General features: G+C 43.6%; 1 protein-coding gene across 42 annotated transcripts in view; it reads right to left on the bottom strand.

The window, feature by feature from the left end:
- Nucleotides 1-20,357, bottom strand: part of SLC4A5 (solute carrier family 4 member 5) — a 104,653-nt gene that overhangs the window by 43,860 nt on the left and 40,436 nt on the right. For all 42 annotated transcript variants that reach the window (XR_012003097.1, XR_012003094.1, XR_012003095.1 and 39 more), the window contains 2 exons: nt 2,065-2,225; nt 1,166-1,321 (listed from right to left, as the gene is read on the bottom strand). Coding sequence is in view for 28 of the 42 variants with exons in the window: in XM_072766945.1 (XP_072623046.1) it covers nt 1,166-1,321; nt 2,065-2,225 (317 nt within the window). In the remaining 14 variants the exon portion in view is untranslated. The remainder of the gene's footprint in view (nt 1-1,165; nt 1,322-2,064; nt 2,226-20,357) is intronic.

The raw sequence follows: 20,357 nt of genomic DNA on the forward strand, positions 1-20,357 counted from the left end.
ATGGTTTACATTCATGGACCTTCCACCTAAACAAAGCTGGGTTGTGAGGCATGTCTCCTCCCCTTTCAGGAAGAAAGTGTATTTTTAGTTGTTTTGTGTTTTGCTCTGGAAGTAAATTAAGAGCCTGAACAAGATTACAGAGAAAATATCTGTACTCTGGAGAGTGAGACAGATACACAATCATTAAATCGGCAGCAAGGGTTGTAGACTGCCTGGGTTCATCCGTGACTCCACCACTTACTGGCTGTGTGACATTAGTCAAGTAACTTAACCTCTTGGTGCCTCAGGCTCCTCATGTGTGAAATGGAGATGACAAGAACAGTACCTAGAACACACTAAGTGCTGACCATGCACCTGCTGTTATTATCATATGCTAAACACTTTCCATTTGAAAACAATTTGTCTAAAGAGATTTCTTAATGATTTTCTTTAGCAATCTTATCAACTGTGTTCTGATCACTGCATTTATCTGGCAGGTTCAGCAAGGCTACAGGCTGGGCATCTCAACTCTGCAATATTAGGGGTGGAGGACTGCAGGTTTGAGATGTTTGTGTAGAACAATCCATTCTCCCTAATGGCTCCAGGCTCTGGCAATCAGAGTGACACAGCTGCCAGATTTGTAAGCACACCTGAGAGGAACCCAGAACCTTCTACCACCTTGATGTGTTTCATTTTCTGCCAAGGTTCATGGGTTCTTCTTGGGGGTTTAGTGGAAGACTTTCAAGCTCTTTCCACACACATGCCATCACTACCAGCATTTTGCAATCCTGACTGCATATGAGAATCTTTTGGGGAGCTTTCTAAACTCCTAGGCCATACCCTAGACCAACCAAATCCAACTCTCAGGGTGAGGCCAAGGCACAGGGACACGTTTCATACCCCCAGGTGATTGCCATGTGCAGCATAGGCTGAGAACCAGCTTTCTTCTAGGAATGGTTCTGTTCTTGGTGGGGACAATATTGGGGTATAGCTGGGGTCTCTGCAGACCTGCCAGAGAAGGGCGCAGAGAGACCCCCCAGAACTTCAGAATTTCTCCAGGATCAAGAGGTCCAGGAAGCCTCCAAGTCGCCAAGGCTCTCCAGCCAACAAGGTGGGCTCACCTGACCCTGGGACCTGGCACCAGCCCCCACATGCCCATTGCCCACCAGTACATGGCCCAACTCACTGGTGGTGGAGGAGACGGACTTTCCAATGTCAACCAAGGAGCGGTGGATGGGCTTCTTTGTTTGGTGACGGTGTTTTCTCAGGAGGACATAGCTGACCCTCTCCCGGAGCTCAGGCCGCAGGAGGCCGTCCTCAATTTGCTTCTCAATGACATCATCTAAGTGGGGAACAGACACGTCTCATCCATGTGGGACAGAATGACCAGGCATGTGGGGGTCTTCAGTTTCATCTGTTCTAAGTGGGATTAAAAGTGACTAAAGGAGATAGGAGATGTGGAAATAGTTCCAGTTTTGCTACAAACTGTGGAAACATGGGCAGGTCACACAGCTCTGGGTATGTGCATGCATGTGTCTGTGTGTGTGTGTGTGTGTGTGTGCATACAATTCTACGCTCTATCAACGCTATTGTGGAAAGTCAGTGAAGGACCCTAAGAAGCACAAGAGTTCTGTGATCAATAGTTTTAGTCCTAGCATCAATTCCTTCTAGAAAAGTATTTGGGGCAAAATACCTGTGGCAGATTTGAATATGGTAGAACAAAATTCACAAAGTTTTAGGGACAGTAAGGTAAGCTTCACTGTTCCACTTAATAAGAGCTAATTTCCTAAAGATGAGTGATGACCCCTTTACTCTGGTAACAAACAGGTTGCCATGGCAATAGGAATCTCTGACAACACTAGGAAGCTCCTCTCTGATTTGCTTCATTGCTGGGTGGCATTTCAGAGGATGGTCTTTTCCTGGTCAGAGCTCCACTGGGGACTGACACCTGGGGCCACTGTAATGCTATCTTGGGAGCATCAGACCTAGAGCCTGGTGTCTGCAGAATCAGGTGGGCGTCACACAGGTCTGAGGCAGGCATGAGGCTGCCATGGCTTTAGGGGACCCCGGTGGTCCCTGCCTCACCTATGATCTGTGGTAAGGAGCCACCATCCAAATCCAGCAGCACCGTTCCCGTCTGCAAGCATGTCCGCAGCTCGAAGAGGCTGTGCAGAGACAGTGTGGACACATGGGGCTTGCTCCAGCGTTCGCCTCCTTCCTCTACCTTTTCTTCAAACTTTATCCACCTGGAAGGGGTCAGGATGGGGTTCAGGATGGCCAGTGCCCTCAGGAGGAGCCCCCATTGGATTTCCTCAGGGCAAGGAGTGTTGGCCTGGAAGTCATGCGCATGCATGTTGTTGGGAAGGCAGAGGATCTTGGGAACCCCCTCATTCTACCCCCCCCCACTTCTCCTGATGCTGTTGTGCTCAAGGCAATGTGACATCCAGAGGATGACCATAAATGGGCATGAGGGATCCTTTTTGAGGGTGGCAGAAATGTTCCAAAACTGGATTTGGTGATGGTTGTGCAACTCTGTACATTTACTAAAAATCATTTACTTGAACATTTAAAATGAAAGAAGTTGACTTAAACTTAAAATAACTTAAAATAATAAAATAACTTAAAATAATAAAATAAAATAAAATAATAATAAAAATAATAAAGCTGTTAAATAAAAAGTATCACTTGGAACCTGGTTACCCAGGGTTGGTCACACATGTGTCCAGTGTCTGCCTTATGGGGGTGTAGTTTGCCAGGAGCAAAGAAAGCATTCCTGACAAAAAAGTATTTCCCCACAGCTTCTGCTGAAGGGCCTGGAGATTCTACACGTCAACCGTGGGTTTTGGTTCTCAAAGTTCATATTAAAAATCCATGTCATCTGGGGAAGGAAAGAAATTAAACCAAGGATATGTAGGAATTTGTTCTTTCTAGAAGACAGAATCAGAGGCTGGGTGGAGCTGAGAGGGAAGGCGGGGAACAGCCCAGCAGAGGGCAGCACCAGAAAGCCTAGACAGTGCAGTCAGCAGGCTCTGCTTTGCATGATGTCAACCCCAAGTTAGTGGGTAGCTTCAAGCTAGTCCAATCAAAATCCCAAAAGAGTATTTTTGGACCATGACTAATTCTGAAGTTTTCTGAAAAGTCAATGTCCGAAAATGGTTGGGGAAAGTCTAAAAAAGAAGGATGCGGACTGCCATGCTTTTAGCAGATACAGAAACTGGCCTAAAAGCTGGAGTAATTAACAGTGTGATTCCCATCAAGATATAGACAAAGAGATCAATGAACAACGGTCCAGAAGCAGACCAGGCTGCCATGGGAATTTGTGTTTTGATAGAGGAGGTTTTTAAAAGATGACTAATTTAAAAATAAGAATAAAAAAAGTTACCTGTCTCTTATTTCTCACCAAGCACAATATTAAATTCTACATAGATTAAAATCTAAACATAAAGTTAAATCTATGATGAAATATTATTAGCTAATAAAAAGAGAAGAAACTCTGACGCATGCTACAACATGGATGAGCCTCAAAGACTTTACACTATGTGAGATAAGCCAGGCACAGAGGATGAACACTGTGTGATTCCACTTATGTGGAGACCCAGAATAGTTAAATTCATAGAGACAGGAAGTAGAATGGCAGCTGCCAGGGGATGAGGGGTGCAGAGAGTGGGAGTTACTGTTTGATGGGTGGAGTTTCAGTTTTGCAAGATGAGAAAAGTTCTGGAGATGGATGGTGGTGATGGTTACTCCATTACCCTAGGTGAATATACCTAAGTCCACAGAACTGTACACTTAACAATGGTTGAAATGGTAAAATTCATGTTATGTATATTTTACCATAATTAAAATAAATAAATAAAAATATATAAACAACAATTCAAATATACTAGAAGAGAGTATAGGAGAATCTTCTTATATTCTTGGTTGTATAGAAAGAACTGCTAAACAATATATAAAACCACTAGGGGAAATAATGGGCAGATTTTGTTACATAAAAGTAAACAAAACTAAAACTCCTGTATTATAAAATAAGACAAAGTTCCAAAAGATACAACATAGTGGGGAAAATATTTATAACACACAGGGCATCAAAAAACTGGTGTTCGTAATATAACACAACTCCTTCACATCAAAGAAAAACTCACATTACCCAATTGAAAAGTGAACACTTCTGGAAAGAAATGAAGATGGCCAAAATATTTTCAACTTTACTAGGAATCAAGGACATTTAAATTACTGCAAATGGAATGGCATTCTTCACTTCTCACATTGGCAAAAATGAAAAAGACTGGTGACTTCCAGTGTTGGTGAAAACACAGGGTTGTGGGTGTTGTCTTACTGGATGTGTGTACATAGTGTAAGTTTGCATGTATACCCTGAGTGTATGTATATAGCATAGCAGCACGGTCTTGGTATGGGGAATTGGGCAGCTGCTTTCAATATGTAGTGTGCACATCTTTTGATTCAGTGGTTCTATTTCCAGGAAATTATCACAGAAATATCCTTACACATTTGCACACCATAATATGTATACAAGGATTCATTCACCTGTTCATTATGGTGAAGAACTGGAAACTGCCAGTTTGTGGTAGGGGCATGGTCATATCTGTTCCCTATACTCCTGCTGCAGAATACCCCTCAGAGGTAAAAAGTGTGAGGGTGAACTATGCATACTGACATGATAGACAATACCATCCTATTTTATAAAAAAAAAAAAGAAAGAAAAAAGAAAAGAAAGAAAGAAAGAAAGAAACAAACAAACAAACAAACACACACAGATCTGTGTGTAAGGCCACATGTATCTAAAAGTTCCGGGCAGAAGCTTTGGAAGGCTACCCATCAAATGGTTAACAATGAGTCTGGGAGAGGAGAGGATTTGCTGGTGGGGGAGGGGTTAAGAGACTCTTAGTCAGTTTGGATTAATTGGTATAGTAACAGGGAGGCCTCTGGAGCTAGACAACCGGGTTGTGAGTCCCAGCTCCCTCATTAGCTGTGGAACTTGTCATTTTTTTTCTTCAGGAATAATAGTGTGTAGCAATTAGAGCAGAGCCCAGCATATAATGCACATACTGTGTCAGTAACTAGTGTAAAATAAATAACATTGCTGTTGTAATTTTAGAAACAATAAAAAATAAAGTAGAGGCATTCAAAGATCTTGCAACCAGAGGACACCATGGTTGATATTTCAAGGACTATCATTATTGTTTTATTTACTTATTTTTGAGAGAGAAAGAGCATGCACTTGAGGGGGAGGGGAGGGAAGGGGTAAAAGGAAGGGGGGGGGAGACAGAGAATCTTAAGCAGGCCCCATGCCAGAGCAGAGCCCAACGTGGAGCTCGATCCTACCACCCTGAGATCATGACCTGAGCTGAAATCAAGAGTCTGACACTTAACCAATTGAGACACCCAAGCACCCCTCCATGACTATCATGGTTATGAAAGCACATGTGTACATGTACACACACAGTTTTACATTAAAGATACCATAAGAAAAAAAATACCATAAGGACCTAATATCTATTGGAGATTATTTCATGTCCACAAATGTCTATAAATATTCATATCATCTTAAAGGTTTTTTAAAAAAGATTTTATTTATTTATTAATGAAAAGCACAGAGAGCAAGGAAGGCAGACATAGGGAGAAGAAGAAGCAGGCTCCCTGCAGGGAGCCCGATATGGGACTCAATTCCAGGACCCCAGGATCATGCCCTGAGCCAAAGGCAGATGCTCAACCACTGAGCCACCCATGTGCCCCCATCTTAAAGGCTCTTTAGTATTATTTTATTATATGAATGGACCACAGTTGATATGAATTTAGGTTATTTCTTGGTGACATTTAGGTTATTTCTAATTAATCTTTATTACAAACACGGCTGGCTTGAATATCCTTGGCCCTGCTCAATAATTTCCTTAGGATAAACTCTCAGAAGTGGAATTGCTGTGTCTGCATATTTTTAAGTGTGGGATATACATCCCCAAACTGTTCTCCAGAAAGCTTCTGCCAATTTACATCTCTATCAATGTACAGGAAACCTCACATTACCCTGAAGTCTCTCAAATCCTGATATTCTCTTTTTTCACTTCTGTTCCTTTGGTAATTGAAAATTTACATCACATTTGCATTCTTTGAATTACAAATGAGGTTGGACATTTTTTCCTTTATCAGATTTCCTCTTTACACAATTGTGTGAGAACTTTGCATTACGAATGTTTGACATCCTGACTTACTACATTTATTTGAGATCAGTTAACCAGGTGCCTGGCAGGGCCTTGGGGGCTCAAATGGACATAAGGTGGAAGGTTTAGAAAATTCACTTGCCTCATATTTACCAAAGTGCAGCTTTTTTAAATGGGAAAATCTGTTTTGGGGGAACATCAGCTAAATTCTGGTAGATCCAAGTCTGTATGAAGTCAGTACAAAGGTTTCCTAAAAGTTGTATTAATATAAGGGTTTGTTGGGGATCCCTGGGTGGCTCAGCAGTTTAGTGCCTGCCTTTGGCCCAGGGCGTGATCCTGGAGTCCCGGGATTGAGTCCCATGTCAGGCTTCCTGTATGGAGCCTGCTTCTCCCTCTGCCTATGTCTCTGCCTCTCTCTCTCTCTCTCTCTCTCTCTATCATGAATAAATAAATAAAATCTTTAAAATATATATATAAGGTTTTGTAAGGAAGAGATCAAAGGATCAGTCCAAATGTTCTGACTGAGAAGATGCTTACCTTCTCCTTGAGAGTCTTTCTCCCATGCAAGCAATCACATTGCTGTTTTTTTTTTTAATATGCAAGATAAATTATACTGTCACCTTGCCACTGAAGACCCTTTGCTAGTCCACGGTCTTGCCCTATCCACTCAAAGGTGTGACATATCCCAGTACATGGGGCCACTTGGGTTGACTGTTTTTTATACTGTCTCATAAACATCCTGGGTGAACCTTCTCAGGCATTTCTCTGCCATGACATCCATTCTTCAGTTTTCTGCCTATACTAATACAACTCTACCTGGATGGAGTAGGTGAAACTTTGAGGTTTCACTTTGAAACATCCTCTATTAACTCCAGGTGGCACAGACAATAGGCTCTCTCTGCCTCCCTGAATTTCTGCTATTTATACTGTGTTAGGTCTCATAAAACATTAGTTCTATATACAAACAAAGACATCAACCTACCTGAACATAGTCTGCAGAAAAGCAAAGTTACCTATTTTCAGGTTCAGGACAACATCAGATCTAGTCTCCTACTACCAACATCCCTTGAGAACTTGATTTCAAAAAAATTCCAGGATGCTCAACAACTTTACTAGAAACACCTCTCCAGGTCCTCCTTGCAACTATTTTGGGAATCTAGAAGTTGAAACAGCTAGCCTGTGCCCTGAAACTTAATTTTATATTTTTAATGGTAACTACTAGACTTTGAGCTCACTTTTACCTTGAGTGGAACATGGAAACACAGAGGACCCAAGATCTGCAGTGATGGTTTTCAATTTTGGCTGCCTATTAGAATTGCCTTGCCTAGAGATTTTGTAAAATAGGTATCAGATGCCTAGATGGTCACTCCTTCAGGAGGGTGGCCTGGCCATGGAAACTCCCAGTTTATATAACAGTGCCCTGAGGACTGAGGAGCCCTTACTCTGGAATCATATAGAACTGTGTCACTTAGGGAAGTTGGACTTGTCTGGGGTCCCAATGCAGACAAGTAGCTCTGTGCACATGGGTTCCACCCTCCTTATACAAGAGGAAACATGTTCTCTTTCTCTTAGAATGGCTTTGAGAACACCAGCTGAAAGGCAGAACTGTATCTCCAGAGTCTCCTTCCTAGCATGGCCATTTTTAAATTTTGTTTCCCTAATTTTTATAACTGGAGTACATACTCTATATCAGTGTGTCTCAAATTTTAATGTACATACAAATCACACAGAGATACTGTTAAAATACAGATTCTTGCTCTTCCCCTGAACAATCCTATTTTCTCTTTTGCCATCTCAAATTGAGAACCAACTTAAGATTATTTTTGCAAAACTGCCTGGCTGGCACCCACAAGCAATACCTCTTGTTCCAGCAGGACCAAGGGAGCCGGCCTCGTGTGAATGAGTTGCACAGGCGCTTCTCCCTGAAGGGTCAGGGGCCCTGGACAGAACAGGGGACTTTCTCCACCCCTGACTCTGAGACCCAAGTGCACTCATTTATGGGTCACACACTCTTTTTTTTTTTTTTTCCTTTTTTCTGTAAGGCAATCTTTTAGCACGCCTGGGACTTAACCAGTGACCCAGGTGATTTTTCATTTAATGGACTCTGGACTCTCAAAAGGATCTGATCCTTTTGAATTTTGCACAGCTCTAGATATAATCCCTTTTGATAAAAGGGTCTTTGCTTCTGATTACAGGAGCACTGTGGAACGTCTGTAAATATGTTTTTATAATTGTGTGTAATGTTGGTGTGCCCTCAAAGGAAACTAGTCCACGGCAGCTGCTGCTCTCTGTACAGGGCCACGATGGAATTCAGAAGGAACCTTGGGAGTTGGGGAGGGTGCCGGGTTGGAACAACTGTCTGTTCCCCACAGGCCAGTCTGGTGCTCAGACCTTTAGACTCATTGTAAGTTGCCACTGCCAACACGAGACCAAAGCGTGTGACTTGTCAATGTGCAGCACGACAGCATTAAAGACTGATGCTAAACCTCAAAAAAAAAAAAAAAAAAAAAAAAAAAAAAAAAAATTCTGAGAAAAAAAAAAAAGATTCTGATTCAGCAGATTTGGGGGTGATCTCAGATTCTGCATTTCTAATAAGTTCCCAGGCACGCCTACACTGCTGGTCTTCAGATTACTTTTAAGGGTTGTGGGTCTATATAGTAAAATGCCCTTTTTCCTGTTTTCCAGATATGACCCCTTCATTTTCCACTGCCCATCAAGAGGGTCACTTCCTCTCAAACCTCTCCCAGTCTTCCTATTTCTCCAATTGTAAACACTGAGGACAGGGTTCTCAAACTTACACACACATCAGTATCACTGGTTTAGGCTTAGGAAAATATGGATTACTGGGTCTCAATCCTAAAGTTTCTGATTTCATAGGTGTCGGGTAGAGGGGAGACTGCACCAAGGATTTGGACATTTCTAACAAGTTCCCAGGTGATGCTGATGCTGTGATCTAGGGACCACACTTTAAGAACCACTATCCTAGGATAATGATTCTTAAACCTGGTTGCACAGAAAAATACCTCAGATGCTTTTAAAATCTTGATGTAGTGGGTAAAGTCTTGCTTTGAAGAATGACGGGGGTTTAACCACTTTTCAGAATGAATAAAGGAATGGGCTCTCTAAAAAGCCTCTGACCAGAACCTTGCTTAAAAATTCTCAGAAGCCTGATAAAATGGTTAATGTGTAATCCCAAGCAACTCATTACAAAATGACCTTTATACCATGATTGGCTTCAGAAAGTAGGGAATTAGAGTTGGGGAAGCAGGTCAAGTGGAAAGAAAATCTCTGGCTGGAAAAGAACTTGCAGGGATTTTGTCCAGGCGGGGGGCAGGCACCAGGTACCCTTCTTCTGGCTGGGGTGGAGCTGGACAGAACCTTGAAGAGTCACATGTCACAGAAAGCAGTTCTCTGTCATGCAAAGGGAATCTGAAACCGAGGCCTTTTCTGTGACTTGTAACTTGGCCACAGATACAACTGCTGCACAGAAGCTGCACAGAAGCTGCTGTGGAGTTAATACCAACAGTAGTAGAAAGTGTCACAGAACAAACTACCAGGTACTGCTGAGGCTTTCCAACACTTAAACCCAGGTTGTGAGAAGAAGAGGGGGTTCTCCTTTTAGGCCCTGGAAAAAGCTGAAAACTAGGAGACCTGAATTGTAGCTCTATCCTCAGATAGAGATTTAAATTATAACCCCACTTGCCCTGCCCTGGCTAGCATATCAGTGGTTCTTGACCTCATATGCATTCATAGCATCTGGGAGCTTGTTACAAATTCCAACGCTGAGGGCTGAACCCCAGGCTAATGACACCAGAATCTCAGGGGCCTGAGAAGTGGACATCAGTACTTTTAAAAAGAAGACACAGGTCTTTAAGGGGACACTGAGCAGGCCATGTGCGCGGTCAGCTAAGAGTAAAATCTGGAGAATATAGATAAACATTTTGATTGGAGTGAAGGTCATTTCTTTCTGTGCTTATTTTGCATATCATTATTATTAAATTGTGTCCTGGTTAATTTGTTTGTAAAAACTCCCCTTAGAGGGCAGCCTGGGTGGCTCAGTGGTTTAGCGCTGCCTTCAGCCCAGGGCCTGATCCTGGACACCTGGGATCAAGTCCTATGTCAGGCTCCCAGGCATGGAGCTTGCTTCTCCCTCTTCCTGTGCCTCTGCCTCTCTCTCTCTATCTCAAAAAAAATATATATATATATATATTTTTTTTATAATATATAAGATATATATATTTTTTTATAATATATGATATATATATATATATCTTTAAAAATATTTTAAAAATTCCCCTTAGAATATCCTAAATTTAAGGATTAAAAAAATATAGGGGCATCTGGCTGGTTCAGTCAGAAGAGCACATGACTCTTGATCTTGGGGTTGTGAGTTCAAGCCCTATGTGGAGTACAAAGATTTCTTACACTAAAAATAAAGATAAAAAATATGTATAGAATGCAACCTTTAATATTAAGGTTATGTTGCCTCTAAACATTTGTTGTAAGACTTCTATTTGTGTGAGTTTATTGCTTAGATGAAGTTATGCTGACTCACATAAAAGTTGAGAAGTACACACTTAACACTGTGATGATTCTCCATCTCCATGGCCTCAGACTTTATTCTGTAACTCTCCCATCCCTACCCCATTACCCATTGTCCAAAGACTTGACTTCCATGTATCAGTTACAAAGCATCAAGACATGGTGTTTTTTGCTTGCTGCTAGGGCCAGCTGGTAATAAATTTTGATACTTTAAGAGATTCATTTCTTAAAAGTAATATGAATGAATTTCCTCCCATCATCCAGCAAAGCTGTTTAACTTAATTTGAGTCATATCAATGCCCTGAAATTTTCAGCAGAAACCAAAGTCCAGTGTTCATTCTCTTATGGGCCACTGAAGAATTTTCCTGGAGATGTCTAGGAGATATCATTAGATATTCCCTAGTTCAGTCTTTGAAAGAGGCACCAAGAGATGATAAAAGGGGAACTCCTAAGCTAATTCTTTCCTATTCCTACAACTTATTTGGCAAATTCTTACTACATAATGATAAACGCATGCATTAAAATATGTATGTGAAGTAATACAAAAAGTTATTTCTACAACTGATTAAAATTATACATATGGTATGTATGTTCACAAACCAAACTTGCCAGTGAATTTGAAAGATTATAAAGTATAAAAGACTGAGTGGAAAGGCATGAATCAAGGGTCATCATGTATATGTGGAAGTTTAGAAGGTATCAGTAAGACAAAAGCATCACAAGTCTCTTGTGGTATCCACCTCAGAACAGACTCAGAAATTTGTCTTTTTATAGTCCCAGAGATGACTGGGTCCAAGGATACTGACTAATGCAATCAAATTCACAAGGACTGATGTATAAACCTAAATTTACAATGAGATTTACAATAGTTACAGAGTTAGTTACTGTCATCTTGCAATCTTTGCTTTCTCTCCTTACAGGCAGATGCACCAGGAAAGCCAGACTATTATTAGAAAGATATAGAATCATGATTGAGGTTTAAGTGACTCAAATATTTAATAGGATAAAATGTCTGGAATCTTCTATCTCTGCAAATGAAATTTACCTGGGACCAGACACGTGGACACCTCTGTCCTAGACTGTTCTGGAACAAATCCCATGTGCTTTCATGGCTGACTAACTCCCTGTGATTGAAAGTCTCTCCTTGAAGAAATGTGTGGGAAATATCAGGAAGGGAGACAGAACATAAAGACTCCTAACTCTGGGAAACGAACTAGGGGTGGTGGAAGGGGAGGAGGGCGGGGGGTGGGGGGGAATGGGTGACGGGCACTGAGGGGGACACTTGACGGGATGAGCACTGGGTGTTATTCTGTATGTTGGTAAATTGAACACCAATAAAAATTAATTTATTAAAAAAAAAAGAAAGTCTCTCCTTTTGCTAGCATAGGAGTCTCCTCTCAGGGCCTTTAGTTATGCAGTGCAATTTGGGTATTACTGGAGAATAACTTCTCAAAAAAGTGCACTCAGCAGTGAGCTGGCAGGGAGGAGGCCGAGGTGTGTCATTCCAGGAGCTGTGGTCAATGGAATAGGTGTGGGCACTCTGCCCCCAAGCTCATGCATTTGGTGAAGGGTCTTTCCTGTTGCATATCATGTCTTCATTCATGGGTAAGGGGGAGCCCACAGCTAAGTGAGTGCCATCAGACACAGCTACTGGCAAATTCTTAACTGGTTCCTTCAGGGAAAGGTTTCAATCAAATCTCTCTGAAGGCCACTTTTCTGTGTGTCCAGGAGGCTTTTGTAATTATTTCCAAAGGACTGTCATTTATAGACTTGTCATTCTCCATCACAGTCTGCTAACACCTGCTCCTTACTGCCTCTCAGGAAAGGCCCTCTTCTCTACCTGGATGCTCTCTCTCCCACCTCTGCTGTTCAGGCCCTAGTTCAAAGGTCACTTCATCCCTGCAAAGCCTCCCCAGGGACCCAGCTTGAAGAGACTGCTCCTTCCTCTGACTCCCATTCCATCCTGTGTCATTTATCACATGGCACTCAATATAACAACAGTGGCTAAATCATACTGAGCACATATTATGTGCCAGGTGTTATATTAAGTATTTTACATATATTATCTCACTGAATCCTCAAATCAGCCCCTTGAGGAAGATCTGGTACTATTACTGTCCAGGTTAGGAGGCCAGAGACTCAAAGGAAGGAACCTGCTCAAGGTCATGCAGCTTATAAGAGTAAGCCTTTGGACTCTAGAGCTCTGTCCTCATCACTCCACAATATATCCCTGGGTTTTAGTTACCTATGTATATGAAAACACACCTGCCTTTTACACTAGATCAGGGGTCATAAACCCCATCCCATGGGTTAAAAGTGCCTCACAGCTTGCTTTTGTATGGCCAGCTAGCTAAGAATGGTGTTTACATTTTTAAAAAGTAGTAAGAAAGGAGAAGGAAAAGGAGAAGAAGAAAAAGATCATATGTGGTCAGAAAACCTAAAATACTATTAGTCCCTTAGAAGAATTTTGTTGACACCTGCACCAGGTCATAAGCATCTTGAGGACAGATCCATGCATGGCTCACTTCAATTCTCCCACAGAACCTCATACTACAACATCCCCTAAAATATTTTTAGAATGAAAGGGAAAAAGTGTAGATAAGATAAACTTTCCAAAGTTCTCCTAGATCCACAGATTAAAGCTTTCACTTTTCCACCGCCCTAGGAATTGATAGTGACAATAGATGTCAATGTACAAAGATTGGATGTGATCTCTGAAGTGCTCATCCAAGAGGGGGACAGGTTACAAAACTACCACCTCTCACAGTGGCCTGAAGAATTCTGCAAATTCTGGTTAGCAGTAGAAGCACAACTGCAGCCAAAGAATAGATTACATAAAGTGCATATCTTCACTACTACATACGTGAAAAACACATATTTCGGATGTGTGTCTGCTCTGCTGCCATTTGTGGGGGTATGTTCTCCAAACCATGAACAGCCTTTCCTGAACCTTCCCATAACTCTGATTTAGGTCACAGTGATAAGACAACCAAAGTTGGGCAAATCAGGTGTCATTGAAGAATTAGGAATCAGGATGGATAAATAGCTACACAAGTGAGATGGTCACTTGAGGACAGCCCGGATGGTTCAGCAGTTGAGCGCTGCCTTCAGCCCAGGGCCTGGTCCGGAAGTCCCAGGATCAAGTCCCACATCAGGCTCCCTGTATGGAGCCTGCTTCTCCCTCTGCCTGTGTCTCTGCATCTTTCTCTCTCTCTGTGTCTCTCATGAATAAATAAATAAAATCTTTTTAAAAAAGAGAGATGGTCACTTGACTAGAGTAGATGCAAATGTGGAAGCTAAGGAATAGCCAAGGATGGGGAAGCCAGCTACAGAAGAGTGAAGAAGCTGCCCAGAGAGAAGTAGAAACCAGAAGCAGAGAAAGAGGACAGCCTGGCTTCCTGCACCCAGGCCTTGAGATATCTGACCATCCCTGAGTACTATGAGGTCATCCTACATTCTGTTGATGCTCCCTCCTTTTGCATAAGTTAGTTTGAGTGGGCTTCTGTTACTTGTGGCCTAACATGCCCTAACAAAGACAGGGGCATTTCTCTCTCCTTTGGCCATCGTACACAGGCTCTGACAGCTCACTTGAACTTAGGCTATGGTTGTGGAGCTGGACATATCAGACAGGGAGGCTCTTGACTTTAGCATAAAGAACACCTGGCAAAGGGTTTTCAGGGAGGTCTATTCCTTCAGCATCTCTGGAGTCTAACAGTTCTGATCCTGACAACACAGGAGACATAACCACCAAAATCAATTTGTGGACCTTGTTTTGATTTGAAGTTGTATAAACCAACAATAAATGGATATTTTTGAGACAATTAGGGAAATTTGAATGTAGACTATCATATTAAGGAATTGTTCTCAATTTTGTTAGGAGATATAATGACATTGCGGTTATGTTTATAAAAGAAGCCTAATTTCATAAAGTTGTATGCTAAAATGTTTACAAGTGGAATTTTCTTTAAAACATTGCAGCAGAAACAAAATTCCTAAAAGCAGACCAAAAAAAGTGGTGAAGATAGATCAGTATTAATCATTGATGAAGCTGGGTAATAGATACATGGGGGGCTCATAATGTTTTACTTATGGTGTGTGAAACTTTCCTTAATAAAAAATTATAAGTAGATAGCTATTTAGATATTTAAAAGTTAAAAATATATATTTGGATTTAGACAAATATGTATTTATATACTTATATATATGTAGGTGGATGAATCAACTGGTGTCTTGGCATGCAAGGTAGTCTGATGGTGGGGTTTCTTCCCTCTTGACAACTGCATCTGTGGGAGCCAACCAAGGATTTTGTTGGTTGTAGAGAGGTGATCTTCCTGCTGACTAGCTTCTAGGGATTCTGAGGAACTACCAGCTAGTCAAGCCACATCCAGGCGGAGGCCTGCCCTCTCTCCTCACTTAGCTAGCCTTCCTATCCCAATCACTAGCCAGGTAATCCTATCTTACTATCCTGAGCCCACCAGGTGATGGTGTTGTGTCACTGCCTGGCTGTCCCCACAGGTGCAGACTGGTGCTTCCCCAACCTGATGGCAGGTGCTTTGAAGGTGGCTCCTCTAGGGGTGTTGGGTCTCATGCATCTCCTACCCTGAGCTGTGCTACTATAAGTGATCACTAAGTCCCTGGGGATAGACACACAGTTCACAGGAAGAGTGCTGGCTGCAAGCAGGGCCTCTGAGGCCTGGGGGAACGTTGCCTACTTCTACCTGGGCCTTGATCCAGGTTCTGATCCGCATAAAATCGCTTTTGCCCACTTTCTCAGCATAAGTGTCAGATATCAGTGTTTGACTAGTGGAGGGAGAGGGAAGGACAATGTTAGCTATTGGATGTGCAAGCGGCTTGATAAAGACAGCGTAACTATTCAGACCAGGAAGTAAGTAGCCAGTCAAACAACTTTAAAAACTTTCATCTGAAAAAAAGAAAAAAAGAACAAAGAAACAAAGAAAAACAAAACAAAAAAACAACAAAAAAAACTTTCATCTGGCCACAAATCTCCACACATGACTCCACTGCAGGAAAACAGGAGGCCCCAGGCCTGCCAGCAGCTCACCTGCCTCAGGACCACCTGGCTACCTGCAGCTCCCACACTCAGCTCGTGGGCTCCTCACCTTCTCCAACAAGAAATGGCACTGGCAGTCACCAGCCCTTCCACTCCTGTGAGGAACCCCCAAGCCTCTCTGCAGCTGCCCTGCTCCCTCAGGCCTGTCACATAGAAGGGATATGGCCTTCCTAGCTGGGGGCTCAGGGCTGTGCACCCTGACCCCCCTTCCTCTCTCCCCCCGCCACCCCCGTGCCCCCTAGCAGCTCCTAAACCATTCTCCTTCATCTGGCTTTTTTCCATCAGCATTCAGTATGCTCAGATTTCTTATGCTTACAGACACAGAACAAAAGCCTCCCTTGAGAGTCCTAACTACCACCTTCCACAGACAAGCATCTTAGAAGAATTGTTCCACTGAACCCACCCTCCATTCTGATTTCTCCACCCTCTACCCCATGCCACCCAGGACTGCTCTCATCTCTCCATCTTATGGATACTCTTCATTTCTTCCCTCCTTTGTTGGCCACTCCTTCCTTTTAATTTTTTTAAGATTTTATTAATTTATTCATGAGAGACAGAGAGAGAGGCAGAGATATAGGCAGAGGGAGAAGCAGGCTTCCTGTGGGAGCCCAATGTGGGACTTGATCCCAGGACCCTGGGATCACGACCTGAGCCAAAGGCGGATGCTCAACCACTGAGCCACCCAGGTGCCCCTGGCCACTCCTTCCATCTTGAATGTCTCCCTGCCCCTGGTTTCCAGGACACAGCACTCCTCTTGTTTCCCTCCTGCCTCTCTGGTTGCTCTTCCTCAACTCTATGGTGGGCTCCACTCCCTCTGCCCATCCCTCAAAATGTTAGTGATCTGGAGATTCTGCCCTGGCAACTCTCCTCACTTCACAGACCTCAAGGGCCTTACCCTTTAAAAAAAAAAAAAAAAGTGTTTTTTTTTTTAATTCATGAGAGACACACAGAGAGAGGCAGCAACGTAGAGGGAGAAGCAGGCTCTCCACAGGGAGCCCAATGCAGGACTCAACCCTAGGACCCCCGGGGATCATGACCTGAGCCAAAGGCAGATACTCAACCACTGAGCCACCCAGGTGCCCCAACTTTACCCTTTTCTAATGGGTTTGATCACTGACAAATCTGTGCTTCTATACCGAGCTCCAGACCTCTATCTCTACATGCCGACCTGCTGGACACTTCCCCCTTGCAGTTTCTTCAAACAGAACATGTCCCAGAGGGAACTCATCATCCAGATCCACCAGAACAAAACAAAATGCCCAACAAAATGAAACCTTGCTATTCCTCTTGTGTTTCCTAAATTGCTATCCCGAGTAACCTGCTTGCTCGAGCTGGAAAGCTGGGCATCTCCCTGATTGTCCTGATCCTCAACATGCCACCTGTCACTAAACCCTGCCAATTCTCCCTGTTAAGATAGGTCTCAAATCCTGTAAAAAGATCAGTGGCTTCCAGGGATTAGGGGAGAGAGAGTTACAAATAAGCAGAGCACAGAAGATATTTAGGGCAGTGAAATTACTGTATATGATACCATAACAGTGGATGCATGTCCTTATACATGTCCAGACCCATAGTAGGTCCAACACCAAGAGTGGAGCCCAATGCAAACTCTGGCCACTCACTCTGCAGCCCAGCCACAGAGCATTTCTGCCCTTTCCTTTGTGTGTCCATCCTCCTTGCTCCAAGGACCTCTCCTTTCCCCCCTTCCATACCCTCTCCTCACTAATTCTGACCTATCTTTCAGGTCTCAGGGTGAATACCTCTTGCTCCTGGTTGTTTTCCTTCACCCCTGCTGTCTGGGCTAGGTGCCCCTACACTATGCTTTCATAGCACCCCATCCTCAAATGCCTTTTTATCCACTTCTATGCCCCATTCAACTGAAAGCCCAAGTTAGCAGGGACAGTATCTGTTGTGTTCATTTTGGTATCTCCAGCAGCTGGCTCAGGCTCACAGACAGTGAACACTTTGTAAATAACAGTTCAATGAATGGGGGTGCCTAGGTGGCTCAGGTCATGATCCTGGTGTCTTGGGGTGGAGCCCCGTGTCAGGAATCCTGCTCAGCAGGGAGTCTGCTTCTCCCTCTGCCTCTCCCCCTGCTCGCATGTGCACATGCGTGCTCTCTCAACTAAGTAAATAAAAATCTTTTAAAAACATAGTTAAATGAATGAATGAGGCTTGCTGACTTCTGTGCTAAGAGTTCTCAGCTTCCTATTCTGCTTTATTTAATCCACAAAGTAGGCCCCTCTGGACTTATACATGTGATCACAGGTGAGTAGTGAGCAGAGGGCTGGGGGTGCCTTCTGCCCCAGACTAAGCAGGGAAATGATACTAGGGGGGCATTTTACAAGATCTTAAGTGGGAGAAATTTCAAAGCTGAGACAAAGCTCAGGCTTTCCCCTCTATCACATAGGAAGTGTGCAAGCATCTCCACAAGTAAGATGCTTTTGAAAATTTATGGATCTGGTTTGACCCAATTAAGCGACCCACTTTTCCTGCCTTTCTTTCTGCCCTTTTCCTGGTTATCACACAAACATCCTCAAAGCAGGTATGTCTCATAAGAACCTCTGGAAAGTTCACTCGCTTTGTCCACTCTGAGTGGAGGATCAGAGGCAGCTTGGATTTGGAATTTGCTCTGAGAACTCTTGAAAGGCTCTGAGCTTTGGCTGTCTCTGAGTAACCCCAAAGGGCCCTCCACACTTGGGTGGGTTCCAGCCCAGGTCATTCTTCTCTTCCTGTCCTCGCAGCCGGGCCGACTTGGGCTTGAGAGAAGACAGAATGCTGGGTGAATTATTTGCTGGAAGTGAGGGGGTTGTGTGCCCACTCCCACCTGACCCAGCCCTCCCTTCAGGCAAGGTCAGTATCCGCAAACAGCCAGCTGCATTTTCCTCCCGGGAATGCTAAAGAGGCTGAGTTAGTAAAAATCTATCTTATTAACAGCCTGACCTACTAGCATTGATCACACTAGAAGTGACGCCTGCACACACAGTCCCCATCATGTGCACAGGGGCAAGGCTTCAGTGGAGCGCAAAAAGCCATTTAAATCCGTCAAGGGCTCAAAACATCCTCCAAACTAATAACCCCCGACAAAGTACCACCAGAGAAAATTCCTTGCGGATTTGAGATTTTCACTCTGTTAATCTCCTAACTCAATAAAGCAAACACTCCTGCAGCAAATTAAATACTTTTATTAAAGGGTCCCTTCCTGCATTCCCTTTGATGTGGTATAGGCCTGCAACTCTCCCAGGGCCTAAGTGTCTGTGTAAGGGGTTGTCCATTCCCCCACACCACCATCATTTTCTCTGTTACCCCCAAGGAGGCCCAGAACCCACTAGGATTCGCAGATTCTTGGATTCTGGAGACTTCTAAGACCTCTAGCTTCCCAGAGTAGATCTCCCAGCCTGTCAGGTGAGGGAAATACTTCCTGATCTTCTGTGGGAGGATATGGCTGTCCCCAGGTACCTTTACTGTTGTGGTTTGTCTGGAGGAGTTCTTAGTACAACTGTCCAGGCCAAGGTGGACATGTTGGCCAATGGTCATGCCCTTCTCTCTGACCTTTCTATAGGCTTGCTGGTTATACCTCCAGCAATGAGCTGGAGACCTGATGAGGTTAGCTGGACAAAAGATTAAAGGAGGCTAGGTAGAGAAAGGCAAGGGGGCGGGGGGCGCACTCAAGGTAGGGAGGTCAGAGCTCCTCTCCTCTCATGGCTTCCTATCCCCACGTTGGCCTCCAAGCTGCTTTTCCCTCACATCTGCCTGGAATTGCATTCAGCCATTTTAACTTCTCTGAGCCATCACTTTCCTCTCACTATTGGTTTGAGGTCCACTCAGGACCCTTCCATAATCACCTCAGATGCTGTCCTCAGAAAGCCTTGCAGGGAAACCTACCAGCTTGCAGATGGTAACTCAGATCAGACCCCTTTATATTTCAGGAAGAGCCTCCTTCTAGAAACATCATCTCCTACAGTTTATAAGCTTCATTACAGGGTCTATAGTGCAGAAGGCTCTATGGATCCATTCTCAGAGATCAGAAATAGTATTTTGCCTAGGATGACAGACAATCAGGTCTCTGGGGGCCCTGAGGCTCTGTGAGAGTACATGATAAGCCCTCATGGAAGGTCTGGTCCTGGCACTTGTTACAGGTCCAGATACAGGCCTCGCCCAGTGAGGAAAACACACTCTTCTTCCTGGGTCTCTGAGAAGGCCCTTCACAACATTCCTTCTATTTGCCCATCTTAGACAAGGAAGTGAGGAGAAGTACGAGCTCCTCAGAGACATTAAGCCACAGGAGTCCAGACCGGGCCCTGGTCATTTAAAATGTCGTACTCGGGATGCGTGGGTGGCTCAATGGTTGAGCGTTTGCTTTCAGCTCAGGTCGTGATCCCAGGGTCCTGGGATCGAGTCCCACACTGGGCTCCCTGCAGGAAACCTGCTTCTCGCTCTGCCTATGTCTCTACCTCTCTCTGTGTCTCTCTTGAATAAGTAAATAAAATCTTTAAATAAAATAAAATAAAATGCCCTACCCCTCTCTTCTCAGCCCTGAATAGATGCTCTGGTCTCTGTGACTTTCTCCATTTATGTCCCATTCCAGTGGA

This window comes from Vulpes vulpes, chromosome 8 (genome assembly GCF_048418805.1).
Source record: "Vulpes vulpes isolate BD-2025 chromosome 8, VulVul3, whole genome shotgun sequence".
Lineage (NCBI taxonomy): Eukaryota > Metazoa > Chordata > Mammalia > Carnivora > Canidae > Vulpes > Vulpes vulpes.